Raw genomic sequence first — 19636 nt, 5'->3', positions numbered from 1 at the left:
GGAGAAGATGACGCGATCAAGATTTCGAGATTTGGTGTTCTTGTTTTACTTCTTCGATTAATGGTGCGTATCCGATCTGTATGTGATAGCAAATTAACAGGTCTAAGAAACGTGAGATCAAGTTAACAGATTTTTTTGTATTAGGCGAAACATTCGATCATGAATTATTCTCAGCTTTTTTACGGTGAATGCATATACCTTGAAATATATTAACGCTAGCTGTGTAAATAACCTAATTTTGTCGTTAAAACGGGTGAGAATCGGCAGGCCTAGTCAACTGCCTGTACTTTCTAAAATATGTTCAGTCATAAATGCGTTCTAGAATATTAGCATTAAGATTTGGAATTATATAATGTTATAGCGCATGGTTATAATTGAAATGTTATTCCTGAAATGCGTGTAGTACTGCAAGTAAAAGAGCACTGGTCGTGCCAAATCATTGAGTTCAAAGACATGGTAAAATGATTTTGAAATACAAAGTACATAAAGGAGTTCTAGAATTTAGAAGCCTTGATGGATGTGTTCCTTCGAGAATTACGAAGACGTTGTGATAGAATAACGTGCGTACATCGTAAATGATCCAAATGTTTAGGAATTACCGTTATGTCTGTTCAACCATTTCAGACACTATTGCGTCACGTAAGCAACACGAACTAAATCACTTCAGTAAATGGTTACTTCAAGTTAATAATACTGAATTAAGATTATCTACTGTTCCGTTATAAGGAAAAACAACACCAAATATATTTTTGAAAGTTTATATTATATGAGCATGGAAAGTAAATAACTCATTTTACTTTGGGAACAATTATTCAGAAAACTAGAAGAAATTATCTGTCGTTGTAAATAACAACCTTGGGTGAAGAAAATCTGGTTTTGGTAATACACTAACTTCTAACCTTCCTTATTTATGTAAAACAAATTCATGTTTTGAAAGAAAAACGAAAGGTAATCGTCTTCCATAAATCTAATCAACCCTTACTGAATCATGTCAGTCCCTGTAATTTATGCAAAGACTAAAGTTAATTTTTATTTTTCGCTTCTACAATATCAAAATTTCTTCGCACATTTTGATGGGCCACAAATGCCAACTGCAAAAATATATATTTCTAATTAGTATTTGAACGTAGCTACATGGAAAATCTTACAAGTATTTTCGTTTTATTGACCCCAACAAATCAATTAAGCTAGAATGTTTACAACATTACCAAATATTTTTTTATAAACGTCTCAGGTTTACGCGCTGAAATAAATATGCATCGTTTTCACAATTTGCCGATGTCATGCCTTCGTTTTCAGTTGTAAAGACTTGAACCCATCTCATTTATTGGGGTGGTAAAAATGTATAACGTGCATGAATACATTAAGTGGCTCCCACTCCACGTGTCCCAGCCCTGACGGCAAAACCTTCCTTGCAGACCGCACCACTCCCGGTGAGCTTTTGTGGTATTTCGCCATTGCAAATATGGATTGAGATTTGGATAGTCAAACTTTCTCCTGTCGAAGCGCTACGATAGTGTGTGTACAAACCGAAAATTCAAATGAGCGTCAAGGGGTTGTTGGTCGCCAGCAGTTGGTGTGAGAGTTTACAAATCACCAGACACAGCCACTTAAGATAACAATTATTTTCAGCACCCAGTGTAAAAGACCACGTCTCTATTGATTTTAGTTATCAGAAGGATACATCGATTACAAATTTAAACAAGCAAACATTAAAAAGTGTATTGAAATATATGATAAACCACAAACAGTGAATGTAATTGGTGAAAATTATATTCACATTCAATATAATCAAGTGTAGTGTCAAAACACGAGAAAGAACTGGGAAATTGAGAACAACATGGTTATCACAATATATTTTTCCTAGTGAATAAGACCATAAAGATTTCGTTTGTCTCACTTCAAATAGAATTATCCCTTAAAGGAATAAGGTTAAAAAAAACACGTAAATAACGAATATTTTTATATTTACAAAGAACCCGTCCATAATACACCAGGGGTCATATTACCATTACTTGAGCGGCAGATCGATGGTTCAACCCTCGCCCGCGTTATGTCAAAAGACGTTAAAGATGGTACTTGTTTTCCTGCCTAGCGTTCGGCATTGAAGAGATGAAACAAGCACTGGTCGGCTGGACTAGTAGAAATCACACTTCCGCACCCACACGTCGCTGTACGAGTGCAACAACGTTAAACCCATTTCACACCCACCTAAACATTACTATGGTACCAATGAACACAAATTCATCACAGTTTACTGCATGCGCAAATCTAATGGATTAACAAGGATATGATTACAATGTTTATTTTCCTTAGAAGAGTTTATTTTGAACTTGAATCATGGCCTGACGCTCATACGATACCTCGATCGGAATTCAGGATTTCAAAATGTCACAGTGTAATACATGTAAATTATTACGTCTTGCGGGTTTAGCAATAAACATTACGGTGAACAAGGAAGAAATCTCTAATTCTCGATAGACCCCTTCGTAATGTTGGGCTCCTCGATCAGGCCATCGGTCCTTGTTAGTGCGTTTCTCATTTGTCGCAGAACCGATATTGCCGACCCTTAAAAGTGTTTAATATCCCCGCTTGCATGTGTATCATCCCGCCATGAATAAACATTGAAGAATAAGCCGTTCAATAAATAAATCTGTGCTGTACTTTATTGTATTTTAAAGGGTGTGAAGTAACTCTTATTGTTTGGTATTTAAATCTTTAAAGCTTTCAACACCAATACACCAATGCATGAGGATAGCACAATAATGATACAATTGTAAACCGGTTAAACAACCGATAACTTACCACAGTAATGGTCTTTTATCTTTTGTAAAATTTTCATTCGATCAACCGCTCCGGAGCTGAACACGAAGATGAGAAACACATAGCATAAGTGCCTTCGTACGACCTTCCTACTACTTGTCATGTACGTCAGGACGTTAGAAAGTTATTCAGGTAGTTTTAAAACCAGCATGTCCACAACGATGTCGATCTATTGCTCCATCACCGACAACACTGCAGCTGAACTCTTCCCAAATACAATTGCAACATCTTTGATTCTATTTTCAGCATATTATTTAAAATCATGTACGTTAGAGAATTCTAAATCAATTAGTTATTGTAATGAATTAATTAGGTAATAATCGTATTAAGCGATTAATCACAGTCGTATCCAATGCAATATCAGGATGGCGTCTCAGAAATGGCGACAAGTTACCAGCGATAATGCAAAGTTTAGTTCCCATCCATACAACTTCCGGTTAATTAACACAATTGCACTAGTCGACCTAACAATCAAAGGTAGGGGACAATAGAATTGAAAAAAAAAACCGAAATTCTAAACCACATTTTTCCTCAACTCATTTCGCACCACCCACATTCATCTTAAACTATAAGCAAGTCCTCTTGAAGAAATTGATTTGAAAGATAAGACTCCCGCGGGGACTCCTTTAAAGATTTTCTCAATCTGAGCGGTCATATTAGTACGAAGAATTATGTTCAACTCTTGCGCTCACCTCTCGGAATCCACCAATAGAAGGACGCCCTATGGTTTTCATTTAGATCCGACACATATCTCCGAATGCCAAAATTATCACTAACAAACATCAGTCTCGGCAATAATATAATTATTTATTGACAAACTCAATTCAAAAGTTCTCAGTTGAAATATGTACCTGGTGGCGTTTGTAAAGAAAATCAGAACACCACTGTTAAATGTGTCAAGCATAAGAACCCTGTACCATCCGAGAAAAATATATGTAATAAATGAAAATAACCCAGCTTTTTTATAGCTAGGACGTCGCTTATATTTCCCGGAGTGTCCACACCGCAAATTTGCAACAATCACACATCTGCATACATTTGCTTCTTTCAAGTAGTTTTGGACTTGAATCAACCAGATCCATGACAGACATTGGTGTGCCTGCATGTACTAGCTCTCAGGCACGACTGGTAATCCATCTTTGGCTATCTGCAAGAAAAGAAAAGTGTATTTGAATAACCTTATCCATGCGAAAAGAATACTGAAGATTACTTTCATCTGATTTTGTTCAACCTCGTCATCATTACTTATATTTGTTAAATCCGGCCATACCAATTTTGCAATTGCACACCAGCTACGCTGAACTACACTGGGTAACATATTCTCTTGTAAATACGTGTCAGCTAAATATCTTTTTATGAGAAGCGTGGTAGTTACAGTTGTGCCTTATGTTCTGGGGAGCCTTGTCGAGGGACAGTCAATGTATCTGAATCCACGTACATGCTATCATTATGTGTTATGTATTTGTAAATGCGTACACTTCTTGAATTATTTTACCGGTAGGATATGTAAAATTGTTACGATATGGGACATAATGTAATGTTTTATGTCAGCTCACTAACTAAATTTAATAACGTATGTCCACGGTCAGAACGCTACATGAATGTGTGTACATGAGATACAAGGGAACGTGCTGATCAGGTGTGCGTGACAGTTCATATATGTCTCACTGAAACGTTCATCAAATTAATTTGGAACATCAAGGTGTGAAGAAGGAAATTTAGTTCCCCAATTCACTCTTTCAAAGATCCACGAAATTCTTCACAAGATTCATATTCAGGTCTGCAAACAATATATTGCTCAAACATAGCTGCGTGGCATGTCAAGTAGTATTATCAGTGGTAAAACATTCTTAAAATATGCATACGCACAATATTATTCTATTCTCTGTATCCATATTGGTTAAAATTGGAATATAGTTTCAGTAAATCTTTTGATACCTGCTGTTGTTACGCCGGTGTTAAAACGAGTTATTCCATCAAAAAGATACATATCTGACACAAACATATGTAGGTATTCACGCTACGATATAAAATAAGATTTATAGCCCACAGATCTAGTAGAAAGATCCATCATTTCAAGAAAACCGCCCATCTGCGAAACCACATGTAAAAACACCCAAAAAATGGTAATGTGAGTGTTTTTGCGTTGTTTAACAAGCACTAGCAATGTTAAAACAATATCGTAGCCATTAACATTACAAGCGTAGCAAAGCTTAGCTTGTAATAATAGCCCGTTGTTCAAACGATAATCGTTTTTCGGTATGTTAAAGAATATCAATCCTCTACACTTCTGCATCCAGATAAGCACAATTCGCCATTTTGCGTTCTGAAAAGAAGAGTGAATAAAAACATTCCAAATAAGTTGGTTGGTTGGTTGGTTTGTTGTTTAAATTGTGTACATCTTTAGGAAACCGGCATAATTGCTAGTTATAGGGGAGTGTACTGTCGTTATTTTAATGATTGAAAGTAGCGTCCTCGTGTATTGGTGACAATGACTACGATGTCAGTTATCAGTTTACAGTAACCTAAGAGATCGGTATGTCTGTTAAATCATTATCTTATACCTACCATTATCACCAACATTTGAATTTGTATTTAGTACACGAGGAAATTCTTGTTCATCCTGACTGCTTCTCACAAATAATATTCCGAAATTTGTGTTTGGTTATTGTTTAACGCCGCACTCCAGCAATATTCCAGCTGTACGACAGCGGTCTGTAAATAATCGAGTCTGGACCAGACAATCCAGTGATTGACATCATGAGATTCGATCAACACAATTAAGATACAATGAGATGCATCAACCAAGACACCGAGCCTGACCACCCGATCCCGTTTGTGGCCTCTTGCGACAAGCATGGGTTGCTGAAGATCAGTTCTAAGCCGGATCTTCAAGGGGTCTGAAATGCATTTGTAGCAGTGTTTTTTTGCATTTTGAAACACATTCTTCATACCCTTGACAAAAACCCGTGCGTATTGATTAATTGATAAAATAAATCGCTTATATTTATGCTTCAAACGTATTCAACGTGTTTAATACATAATGAAATTGAAGAATTCACGATTAAACTTTTCTCGAAAGGAAGGGATTCCATCTTTTCAAGAAAATGAATTATTTTCATCAACTATTTGAGTGCTTATGGTAAAATACGATTTACCTCGTTCATGCTGCAATTGTGATGTGTGTGAATTCAAAACTTCTTCATCGTAAATTGTAAATTAAAAAATCTGTGCTTCTCATCTGTTAACTCTTTTTCACGAGGCTTATTTTACAGTTGGCTAACTCTGTAAAGGACGTTATTGCTAACGAGATATTTTATTTTATTAACACTAATTTCATAGTTCATTTGTACAATTGATCTTTTATGGAAACGGCGCATTTGAACGATATACACATGAAATTATAAACGGGGAAAGGAGAATGGACCTCATTGAGTTATCATCCGAGATAAAACAAACAGCTCGAGTGAGACGACCTCAAATTTTAAAACGCTAGCTTTTTCTAATAAATGAACTCAACCTGCACTTATCAATATTATCATCATATTTTAAAGATGAACATTTCTATTGTAATATTTTCGCGAATCTCAAAATCTTAATAACATTGGTGTGCTATAAAAATGATAGGAAACTGCGGACAGTCGGTTAAAAGTATGTCGCAGTGTGTTTTACGCATCATTACATGTCGTGCATCGTACAACTAATGTTTATAGCAATGTTAATATCAGCAGTTACGCGCGTGACGTGGCGTTAGTTTCAAATGTCAAACAAGCAAAAACTGTACTGTTACAGACAATTAAAACTTTGTGATATAACCCAAACAATTCGCATCGTGGGTCATGTTTCGTTCTGTAGGGTTCAACCTATTCGTGTTCCCGGCACCAGCACAGAATACATGCGTGTTTCGCGTTATCGCGTTGGGAATCTAATTTCACGTGTCACAACCTCTGTCCACTTAATTTGACACTAAAGCTCATCTCATCATTTCAACCGAATTAAATACTTTTCACCGTAAGTCATTTTAAACATGTTCCCACACTAAGATCTGCGGTCTGGACCACTGGGCCGTAGCTGCCCCGCGAGGGAAGCATTACCGTGGAATATTACTCTGGGAAAAAGTGCAGTGTTCAGAAAGTTCAGAAGGTTCTGTGGGTCAAAATGGCATCACTTTTAGGGTATCTGAACGCGGCATGTTTATTCATATTGCTGTGTCAGGACCTCTGTAAACAAATGTTGATACATAAGTAATGGCAGTCTGAGAACGACTCTTGGTGTGTTTTGTTCGCAATTACAACATTAGTGGGCAAGAATTCACAGCCGTATGATCACTGATGGGACTTACAAAAATTAGTTTGTTTAAACTTTCTTATACTTGTGCACTTTTTTTATTTCTGTGAACGTCCGGAATGGGTAACCAAGTTATTGGTCGAGTAACTTGAAGTTAGAATATTATAATGTCTTAAACCAGCTGAAACAAATATCATAGTAATCAATCTATGAGTGTTGTCATCTTTCGTCACGAATATGAAGTCCAAAGTAACGATTCTAGTAACGGTATACCTTGTATTCACTGCATGTGGCTAACACATTACGAACATACAGACATTTACTATTGAGCGTCAATGTATTTGAGGTAAACGTTACAAATAGCAATATTACAAATAATAGTAACAAAAATTGATTGTTACATTTATTCCCTATGCTGGTTGACTTATTTTCTGTTCTTGATTCTAACAAAACAAATGTCAACGCCGAACATGATGCCTATACTTATTTGAATTTGTATTCAATGAAAATACGGACAAAAAATTACTAATTACTGTAAAGATGTTTGCGATTTGTTGTGTTTAACGTTTGAATGCAGCAGATATGTAGCAACATTGCATCTAGTTGTAACGAGTATGCTTGTTGTGTTGGTATATTCTGAAAAAAAGTACTATTCTTGTTGGCAACTTGAAATAGATTGGACTGCTTTATTTTATATGCGTATATGTCATCGCCCCTTCTTCGTGGTCCAGTGCTTTTCTCCCCAATTAAATGTTCAGATAAGCTGGATTGGGTGAAATTTGGCTAACCTCGCCCGTTTCAGCCTTCCGGGGTCCCAGAAAACGAACACCCCGGCGCGATGCTAACTAGCTGATAATTTTACAGCTTGTGATAAAAACAAAGACTCGTCGCGGTCAGAGTTTCTAAATATTTATTTTTGACGTTGCCGCAGTCCATTAAACCTTTGTCAAATAAATAAAGTCCATAATTTACCAGGCCTAGCAAATGTGGAATAAGTAGAACGTTGAGTAGAAAAAGGTCATATGCTCAAATGAAACATTCTTAAACATTAGAAGTGATCTATAACATGGTTATAGCTAAATATTTATTTTCAAAGCGCAATTGCGAAATAATGTACGCCTACCGATCTGTTACTGTATGTATTGGCATCTTATTTTAATCAGCGTGATTAAACAATGTATGTCACAACGGAAACATGTGGAAGCTCAAAATCTTTACACTCATGTGGAACTTTCACAAATCGCACATGTGCATGTGGAAATACGAGTTGGAATTTCTAGTCATTTACATTCATGTATTTATTGAAATCAAAAAGTAAATGTTTAGAACTTACCTGTCAGTCCAATAAGTGTAATGCATAGGACTGAACGACGACTCGCTTTGCTGTCGACACGGAAAGGCAAAAGGTCCTGACGCCCCAGGAACAGAACTGTAGTCGTTGAACTGGTGGGGATAAGGCGACGGCGATGGCGATATTTGCATGCTTGATTGCATTCCAGGATAAGCATTAATTGAGGACGGCACCCGTTGACATGACCCGTAATTATTTATTTGTGACATCCCAACATTTGATGAAGAATTAGGTGCAAAACTCCAAGGCGAATATTGTGAATACTGGGAATATGGAGGGCTGAAATAGTTTTTCGTCAGTGTAAGTTGATTAAAGGCGCAACTGGAGTCCGCGAAAAGAGGTTTGGGGAGCGATATTGCGGCACGATAGGGTCTCTTCATTCGCCGACGCCGCCTGTAGTTCCCTTTCTCAAACATGTCTTCAAATGCCGGATCCAGGGTCCAGTAATTACCTTTTCGCTCTCCACCACCCTCACGAGGCACTTTAACAAAACATTCATTCAAACTCAGATTATGTCGTATACTGTTTTGCCATCCCTTTTTGTTCCGTTCATAGTACGGGAATTTGGAGATGATATACTGATAAATGCCACTGAGTGTCAATCGCTTTTCGCTGGAATCTTTAATTGCCATGGCAATCAGAGCTACGTAGGAGTATGGCGGCTTTTGATTTGGGTCGGAGTGATTTTCAGCATCTTTTGACATGTCAGATTTCGTATCTTTGGCATCATTACTCTTCTTCTCAATGAAATCCTCTTGTAATTTTTCTGTTTTCACAATTTTGTTATCAATTTGTGAGTGATCGTTTTTCATTGCTAAACCCGAAACATAGTCGGAATTGACGGGAACTTTGTAATCCAGGTGGTCCATGTTGAATTGATTCAGTCTTGTCCAAATGACTGACTAATGACGGCGAGCTGCGATCTGACTAAATAGCTTGATTTATGACCTGTCGTGACACCGTACATGCAAATCAGTTAGTTTACATGAGCTGGGGGGATTGTTTATATAACTTCTGCCCGAGTTATTTCACGTGGGTTCCAATGGCTAAAGCACTAGCCCTTTAGTCACTTTTCATCGCCTCCCATGGTGTAGTATAAATCCATTTAGTGTCAATCCCAACAGTGATGATATCTGGACAACTGCTTTCAATTGAGTCCAGTAGGAAACTGCCCAACTTTCCAAGCCGCAAAATAGTAAGTGTAAAGCTATGTTGTCGTTTCTGCCTTTTCTCCCCGTCGTTTCCGGTAAACTTGAAACGAGTTTGACTTTCAGTTTTCGGATCAGTGCAAATTGCTATTTCTTACACGCATGGTGAAGAAAATGAAAACACTTCGCTGATAAATAGTCGCTTCGAACTTACACTTCTCACTGGCAGAGGCTGACAGGGGGAATTTCATTTACGGCAGTCCAGGGAATCTAGCTGTCAGTCATAGTATTCCTTCGGTTTGTTTGGTCGTGCTCAGGAGGCAGCAGCCAATTGAATTCTTGCATCGACAGCGAAATAGCCGAATCATGATAAGCGACGCCCCGCCCATTTGTCGTAAGGCAAACCCATTCGTAGTGTCAAGAGTACATTGAGTTTAACTTGATATTCAATTAACTATATATTCTTTTATATAATTTTATTGAAGGAAAGATAAAGGATGACACGCCGGCCGACACTCATAAATATTTTATCTTATCTATTTCGGGTTCAAACATGACATATAAAACACATCCCTTCCACCGTCGACCAAATTACATTTTTTAAATTTTGTTTTGTTTTTCTTCACCTCAAATGAATATTTCAGTAATTACTGAATAACACACTAAGTAGAGACACAATGGAGGTGCCATGTAAACACATTATCATTCGTGTTCCGGGGCGAAATGCGTATGAAAGCATCTTGGGGTTAAAACCGTAGCTAAAGATGTTGGGTTTTTTACTCTTAATTACGAGTTCTTCAAGTCATAATAACGAGTTACATAAGTAGTAATTACGAGACTAAAGTCGTTATTACGACGTTTTAAAGCCCTAATAACGAGAATATAGTCGTAATACACGATGTGTGAGATATTCTAATCAATGACATGTGGACCAACCTGAAAACAAAATGCAACATATTTTATTTCAACAATAACTTTCATCTACATGTATTTACAGTCACTACCTGTTAAATCATATATTGGTATAATAGAAATTGTAAATGCTATTCTCGTTTATGGCCAATAGGATTATAAGATTATAGATTTGTGCTTGTACATATAAATTGTTTTGTATTGTTTGTTTTTTAACGCCGTATTCAGCAATATTACAGCTATATGACGGCGGTCTGTAACTAATCGAGTCCGACCAGACAATCCAGTGATTGGCATCATGAGCATCGATTCACACAATTGGGATACGATGACATGCATCAACCAAGACAGCTAGCCTGACCACACTACCCCGGATCTTCACGGGTCTGTACATATAAATAACATCATTGGTATGATTTCCTTGCTTCTTTTTAAATTTCTTTTCATGTCAGTGTTTCTTTGGCTACATTAATATTTGTTGTCGTATGTGTTTCATTTTAATTTCTGCTAATGTTGTCATACATTATGTGTGCACAGCCAACTGTCCTTATCTTTGCTTGGATAGATATTGTCCTGATTTACAATAGTTTTTCATTAAAGTAATATAACTTATCTTAAACAATGTTTTAATATTACTAATTTGGAAATTATTCTCATAATTACGACTTTAAAAACTCGTAATAACGGCTTTAAACAACTCGTAATATCAACTATACTCTCGTCATTACGACTTTTAAAAATAACATTTATGGCTACGGTTTTGACTCCAATAGCCTTTCGTAATTACTTTTCACTCGAAAACAACGAAAGTATCTTTCAAATGAGTGAGGTACAGGTTCAGTGTAATCAAGTGTCACTTAACTAAACCGGGGAAAGTACCCCTCACTGGTCGTGGACAAGGATACCAAGGATGAGTCCATGTAGGTGCTGGATACCAAGGATGAGTCCATGTAGGTGCTGGATACCCAGGACAACTGTACATTCTTAAGGAACCGATGTCTGAGACTAAAAACTGACGTGTGTCCTAGCAAAGCAAAATGACACAATATCCGCCCATCTGGAATAATATTTCTCGTCGCTGAATGTCAGGAATTCATGTCCTATGAACAATTCCTGCAGGACAATGACTACTGTTACACATGTGTAAGAAACACAACATCTTCGAATACAGCACAGTGGATGTGTTATGTACAAGTTAATTTTTTAAGCATGTTAAATGTGGCATACCGTTCACTCAATATATTCGTATTTTGTTTATCTTAGTCTATTTCATAAATTAGTTGGTTTGCCATTTTTAATTTTAAACTGATGCTCAAACTGGATATTTATAAATTTTGAATGTGTCATAAATTAATATCTGAATATTGTTATTTGGCTATGTTTATATTATTTTTAAGAAATTTATGAGGCTGTAATTTTACTTAAGAACCGGATACCTGAGAACTTATCGCTCATAGAAGGGTTTACGTATCTGAACTAAATACTCCTCCATGAACGCATGAACTTTCACAAAGTTTTACATGTTTGGAATTGAAACAATTAAAAATGGGTAACATTATGTTTTATTTAAAAAGAATCACAATACATGTCGTAAGCCATATGTGACATCATATACCCTCACTTCCTCTCATTCAAGTCAACCCGAGAAGATCCGGGTTAGAAACCAGGCTATAACAAACGACCATGCTTGTCGTTAGAGGCGACGATCGGGATCAGGTGGTCAAGGTCACTGACTTGGTTGCTCCGTGTCCTCGTATCCTATTTGCGTAGATCGATACTGATGATATCAATCACTGGATGGTCTGGTCCAGATTCAATTATTTACAGATAGCTGGAATATTTGTGAGTGCCGCGTTATACAACAAACAAACAAATCTAATTCAAGTCGTGCTCTGGACTTACAAGTTTTCAAAAAGTTGGTGGTGAAGGACGTCTAAGAGTCAATTAAAATAGGCGCACCATCCTCTAAACAAATAGGGAGTGTAACCACAGGCCATTTGATTGAGATAATCCTCTGCAATAGCAAATATGGAGATGGAAGACAAATCCGGTAACACGTACACGACACAGGAGGATGGAAACAGAACACAGATATGTCGTCACATGACACTAAGGGTACCCCAATTCGGGCATCCAAAATCAGTTTAATTCAAATGTCAATCCATATGTCAGTTGTCAACGTGTACGTGAAGCAGTAAGGATGATTTGATAAAATACGAGAGAATATCCCTGTTGTAATTGAAAAATCGGTCAAACGGCAAATATGCAAACGTTTGCCTTCAGTAAAATCAATACAATTGGAAACGCGTGTGGGCTAAAAAGTCAACATGTATACCAGAAGATATAACTAGACGAGTGTCTTTCAATCAAAAAAACAATTATAAACGGAAGTGCTGACTGATCTTTTCGCCCTAGACAACTATTACAGTGCCTATGATATGGAAAAAGTTACATCATATAGCAGATGAACGTGATGCGTAAGACATCATGTGTGCCCGTTCGAGGTTTCGTACAAAGAGTAACGAGAACTAATTTTTTTCATGACATAAGAGAATGACGTTTAACAACACTACTCTTACCAATAAAATATAAGGTGATGACCCTGTTTATGAGGAATGTCATCAACACAACAATGTTATGTGCTTCGTTCGCACAAAACGCCTTTATTACAAATTCTTTGCGTCCCTGGAACTCTCTTAATCACAAAGTGATAGCAATAACTTCTCTGTCATATTTCATAAACGTAATAACATTGAAACCAATAATCATAATTCCTGACAACTCAGTGGGGAAAGAGCAGGTACATACTACACACATGACAACTGTATTTACATCAATACTGACCTGTACAGAGTGAACGTATCTGATCAATTTCTTGTTATTCTAGATGCGAAAACTTTTCAAAGTGCACATGATTATTGTCTTGAATGTACAAATTACTCGCTATATATATAAACTGTTTATTCTTACTTATGTATTAATTATTCTTTTTTTGGCAATGTGGAATCATGATATGACTATCGGAATCACTTGACTATGATGTATTTAATACTTTAAATACATCATAGTCAAGTGATTCCGATAGTCATAATTAACACTGTAATTACACACTACCATGTTTCTGTTTCTACTAATGTTTTCAGTTCCACTTTTAGTGAGTGAGTGAGTTGGATTTAACGCCGCTTTTAACAGTATTCCAGTTATATCGCGGCGTGTCAGCTTAATGTTGGAGGAAAGCCCGAAGTGATGCAGGCCTCAGACGTTTACCACTTCGGTGAAACCCACGAGCACGGGTATGGTGCTGACAAACCTAGAAACATAATCGGGGCGAACCGGGATTCGAACCCACAATCATAGGTTTCTGGCGTGCCCAGGCGACGCAACTCTGCACAGCGAATCGCGGCGCCTTAGACGACTGGGCCACCCGTGCCCCAGTTCCACTTTTAAACAGATAATGTATTTATTTAGTTTCATATTAAACAGTGTCATCCTTAGTTAAATTACCACTGGTCTAGCTATCAAAGTGTTAAATATATGCACGTTGTAAATATGTTTGTTTGTTTGTTTGTTTGTTTGTTGTTTAACGCCGCGCTCAGCAATATTCCAGTTATATGACGGCGATCTGTGAATAAGGGAATCTGGACCAGACAGTCCAGTGATTTTGTAAATATTTGTACATATTTGATACAAAGCCAAATTTCATTGATGGTTAATGTCTTGATTGTTCCATACGGAGAAGATCGCGTAAGTGGATCACTTTCATCCAGTCGATGTTTAAACAAAACTATTGATACTTTAAGCAGCCGATACATCTTAACTACAGAAATTCATTCTTGTCAGACCTTTTTTATGAACAATAAATGTTTCATAACACATTACCTCGTGTACTACATGGTTTCGGAGCAATTCCAGACACCCGTGCATTGCTCGTGCTTTTGTGACATTGGTCTGTGACGGTTGCTTGTTTGACATCTCACGTGGTATCCGTGATGCACATGCATCGATACACATGTCAGCATCCACATTGGCAGCGTTTTTCGTTTGCAAGCACTTTGATTTTAGGTCAAGTGGAAATCACATGGGAACACTCTCTTTTCGCTGTACTAAATTTCGTTACAGTACAATAGTTCATCATTCATCTTGATTATGTCATCTTTGGAGACGACAACAGTTGTTCGCTGGGAGCTTTTAGGCATTCCATTCCTTGGAAATAAGAACACCATGAAACTAAAAAGGTGTTGTAGGATGACAAGAAGCTGGCTTTCATTTATGAAGCAAATCCTACTTATACGACATATGTACTTTGTTTACTCTCGTATTTCACTTCATCCGATGTTTGCGTCCCTTGGGCACGCCAGAAACCTATGATTGTGGGTTCGAATCCCGGTTCTCCCCGATTATGTTTCTAGCACCATACCCGTGCTCGTTGGTTTCACCGAATTGGTAAACGTCTGAGACCTGCATCACTTCGGGCTTTCCTCCCACATAAGCTGACACGCCGTGATATAACTGGAATACTGTTAAAAGCGGCGTAAACCCAACTCACTCACTCACTCATCCGATGTTTATTTCTGAACGAAAACATCCTCTGCAGTGTTGGTTGGTTGGTTCGTTTGCTGTTTAACGCTGCACTCAGCAATATTCCAGCTATATGACGGCGGTCTGTAAACAATCGACTCTGGACCAGACAATCCAGTGATTGATATCATGAGCATCGATCCATGTAATTGGGATAGATGACATGCATCAACCAAGTCAACGAGCCTGACCACCCGATCCCGTTAGTTGCATCTTACGACAAGCATAGTCACCTTTTACGGCAAGCATGGGTTGCTGAAGACCTATTCTACCCCGGAATCTTCACGGTATGTATACAATGATAAGTATGTATACTCTGCAATGTATACATACTTATATTTAATGGGCTAGAAGTATAAACTGTTGTTGCTCACTATGTTATGGTATATTAATGTGCTGGTGTTCACTATGTTATGATATATTGAAGTGATGGTGTTCACCATGTTATGATAAACTGAAGTGTTGGTGTTCACTATGTTATAATATATTAAAGTGTTGGTGTTCACCATGTTATGGTATATTGAAGTGTTATTTTCACTATGTTATGATATATTGAAGTGTTGGTGTTCACTGTGTTATGGTATATTGCAGTGTTGGTGTTCACCACGTTATGGTATATTGAAGTGTTGTGTTCACTATGTTATGATATATTGAAGTGTTGGTGTTCACTATGTTATGGTATATTGAAGTGTTGGTGTTCACTATGTTATGGTATATTGCTGTGTTGGTGTTCACTATGTTGTGGCATATTGAAGTGTTGGTGTTCAATATGTTATGGTATATTGAAGTGTTGGTGTTCATTGTGTAGTGGTATATTGAAGTGTTGTTGTTCACTGTGTTATGATATATTATGGTGCTGGTGTTCTCTATGTTGTGATATATTGCTGTGTTGGTGTTCACTATGTTGTGGCATATTGAAGTGTTGTGTTCACAATGTTATGGTATATTGAAGTGTTGGTGTTCACTGGGTTATGGTATATTGAAGTGTTGGTGTTCACTGGGTTATGGTATATTGAAGTGTTGGTGTTCACTGTGTTGTGCTATATTATAGTGTTGGTGTTCACTATGTTGTGGTATATTGAAGTGTTGCGTTCACTGTGTTATGCTATATTATAGTGTTGGTGTTCACAGTGTAATGCTATATTGAAGTGTTGTGTTCACTGTGTTATGCTATATTATAGTGTTGGTGTTCACTGTGTAATGCTATATTGAAGTGTTGTGTTCACTGTGTTATGCTATATTATAGTGTTGGTGTTCACTATGTTATGATATATTGAAGTGTTGGTGTTCACTGTGTTATACTATATTATAGTGTTGGTGTTCACTATGTTATGCTATATTGAAGTGTTGTGTTCACTGTGTTATGCTATATTATAGTGTTGGTGTTCACTATGTTATGCTATATTGAAATGTTGGTGTTCACTGTGTTATGCTATATTATAATGTTGGTGTTCACTATGTTATGCTATATTGAAGTGTTGTGTTCACTGTGTTATGCTATATTATAGTGTTGGTGTTCACTATGTTATGCTATATTTTAGTGTTGGTGTTCACTGTGTAATGCTATATTTTAGTGTTGGTGTTCACTGTGTTATGCTATATTGAAGTGTTGGTGTTCACTATGTTATGATATATTGAAGTGTTGGTGTTCACTATGTTATGATATATTGAAGTGTTGGTGTTCACTGTGTAATGCTATATTTTAGTGTTGGTGTTCACTGTGTTATGCTATATTGAAGTGTTGGTGTTCACTGTGTTATGCTATATTTTAGTGTTGGTGTTCACTATGATATGCTATATTGAAGTGTTGGTGTTCACTGTGTTATGCTATATTTTAGTGTTGGTGTTCACTATGTTATGCTATATTTTAGTGTTGGTGTTCACTTTGTTATGCTATATTTTAGTGTTGGTGTTCACTATGTTATGATATATTGAAGTGTTGGTGTTCACTGTGTTATGCTATATTTTAGTGTTGGTGTTCACTATGTTATGGTATATGGAAGTGTTGGTGTTCACTATGTTGTGGTATATTACGGTGCTGGTGTTCGCTATGTTATGATATGTTGCGGTGTTGGTGTTCACTGTGTTGTGATATATTGCTGTGTTGGTATTCACTATGTTGTGGTGTATTACGGTGCTGGTGTTCGCTATGTTATGATATGTTGCGGTGATGTGTTCACTATATTATGTTATCCGTTATGATGTTGTTTTTCACAATGTTGTACTATCGATTTGTAGGGTATAGTATATTGCAGCGTTAGATGTTGTTATGCTGTGGTATTTTGTCTGGGGCGCCGCAATTCGCTGTGCAGTGTTGCGTCCCTTGTGTTCTCACGAGTCAGATTATAGTGTGTTCGAATCCCGGTTCGCTCCGATTATGTTTCTAGGTTTTTCATCACCATATCCATGCTCCTGGGTTTCATCAAAATGGTAAACGTCCTGCATTACTTCGGGCTTTCCTCCCACAATTAGCTGATATAACTGGAATACTGTTCAAAGCGGCGTTAAACCAAACTCACTCACCTGTGATAACTTTCATGTTAAGAATGGATAATAAATCGTTGACACCCTTTACTCGTAAGATTCCCCTGAATGAAATACATATGTAGGTTGTCAGTGACTATGTGATCTTGCTGATAGGACATCCCTGTACGATGTTTTCCCTGCTACCAATTATCAATCACTGACCGAAGTCCACGTTGATGTAGTTTGACCATTGCGGCCTGCGGCGGTAAACAATATTTAGCTACACATTTCAAAATAGTATATGTAAATATGTTTACGAAATTGTATCATTATCAGTTAAACAAATCTCTTCCGAAAATGTTGACGTGCATTGATGGAATAACAACAATATCTTTGCTCATGCTTTCAAAATAACCTCTTGACCCTTTCTCAAATTAAGAAGTGCTCGACACACACGTATCAAGTGCAACCCTAAAAACAAAAATTAAAAGGCACACATAGAGTAAAAATAAACACTTGGGGAAGGCATTTAAACAGGTTCTCTTTTGGAACTGATTTCGGTTAAGTGGATTAATCAGAAACGTTACCATTATTATTCTGCCGTGTGATCTGAGAGGCAATATGTGTTGCAAAACAAGCAATAATTTAACGGTAAGAACAGTTTGGTGGATGCATTTCTACATAAACACTCAATCGAACGTACAGTGAGGTATCGTTTGAGAAAATAAACATTAGTTTAGCTCCAAGAAAAACAATCTGCCAGTTATCCCTTACGCTACAGGTCTCCAACATGTGGTGTATAACTGAAAGTGCAACGGCTTGTCTGTACAAACCATGGGTTACAAACTAGCTGGTAATGCGTCCTAGTTCAATAATATATATTACACTGGTCAAGAGGAGCGAGTCCACGTAACCCATAAGTCAGGTTAGCTATATCGTTTAAAGGCTGTGTTGGCCTTTGCCCAATAACTTTATATGGGCTTGGTTTTTGTACCCTGAATTAATTCCGGGTCTGAATAATCATTAAGTACCTGTCGTAAGTATCTCCGGTAGACAGGCTCTATGACCAAATTAATGGTGTGTAAATAATTGACCTTTTCCTTAGATGGCAGTTTCAAAGTTTAGGAATCGCTGTATACCGATGTGAAATATGGACTGCATGTCATGCGTAAGCCCGGATGTAACTAAGTTATCTTTGGTTGTTTAGGATGTATTCATTTATTCTGGTACTTGGTCATTCGCCACACATCGCCATCTGTCTTGTAATTTACAATGTCATAGTGGTGACAAGTTGCTTTCAAAACTACTTCATTGCATTTCCGTGATTATTCCATTGAATATAAGGGATGAACATGAATCTACGTAAGCGTAGTAGGGCTACGGTGAAAAATGTTTTTGTCTAAGTATCTCCTACGTAAGACTTAGTGTCTTCGACGTAGGACTAAGTATCTCCTACGTAGGACATACTAGGAGATAATAAGTCCTATGTGGGAGATACTTAGACCCAAAAAAATTCACCGTGGCCCTACTACGCTTCCGTTTGAATCTGTATTACATATCAAAGCTGCTCTATTTCATTGTTTTGTTCTGTATGTTCTCTGAAATCCCACAAACCTAAATATTTTGTGTGGGAGCATCGGCAGTTTGCATAGGGAATGGGGAAATGTTGTATATGAGTAGGATAATCCAATAATTACCAATCAATATCTAACATCTTGAAGAGGATCACGCCGTTGTGCAAATTTCCAGATAAGTCTAAACTTTGTCAAATAGAGAAAATAAGCAACCCCCCCAATCGTGTGACCATCTCAATGACACTCAAACCAGGAAAGAAACAAGTCCCAAGGGATGTACTTGTTTCTGCACGCTAACGTAGTAGGCCAGGCTTTCTCGTCAAGTATTTCTTGGGGTTTAACGAAGCATCGCTAAGCACCCTATTCGATCATGGTTGGGTAGTAGATAAACATTACTCGATACAGGCCTGTCACCGACAGGGTGTTTCATATTTGGAGTTGGCATGCTTTAAGTGTGCGATTTGTTTTACCAAATATCCGTCAGATCAAGTTTGGGA

At 37.4% G+C, this 19636-nt stretch overlaps 1 protein-coding gene across 1 annotated transcript; it reads right to left on the bottom strand.

Annotated features, from left to right (window-relative positions):
• Nucleotides 1-1210: 1210 nt before the first annotated feature.
• On the bottom strand, nucleotides 1211-9853 carry LOC125378615 (forkhead box protein L2-like). The gene is made up of 2 exons (XM_048394328.1): nucleotides 8444-9853; nucleotides 1211-3970 (listed from the first exon to the last, which is right to left on the bottom strand). Exons 1-2 carry the CDS (start codon nucleotides 9328-9330, stop codon nucleotides 3967-3969), a joined length of 891 nt encoding a protein of 296 aa, XP_048250285.1. The 5' UTR covers nucleotides 9331-9853; the 3' UTR covers nucleotides 1211-3966.
• Nucleotides 9854-19636: the final 9783 nt, after the last annotated feature.

The sequence above is a fragment of the Haliotis rufescens genome, unplaced genomic scaffold, assembly GCF_023055435.1.
Source record: "Haliotis rufescens isolate VD_foot unplaced genomic scaffold, xgHalRufe1.0.p SCAF_13, whole genome shotgun sequence".
Lineage (NCBI taxonomy): Eukaryota > Metazoa > Mollusca > Gastropoda > Lepetellida > Haliotidae > Haliotis > Haliotis rufescens.
Note: the sequence above shows the minus strand (reverse complement) of the source record. Positions and strands in the feature narration are given on the sequence as shown.

Coding starts and splice junctions, on each gene's coding strand:
- LOC125378615 (XM_048394328.1), bottom strand. CDS start 9,330: ATGGACCACCTGGATTACAAAGTTCCCGTCAATTCCGACTATGTTTCG.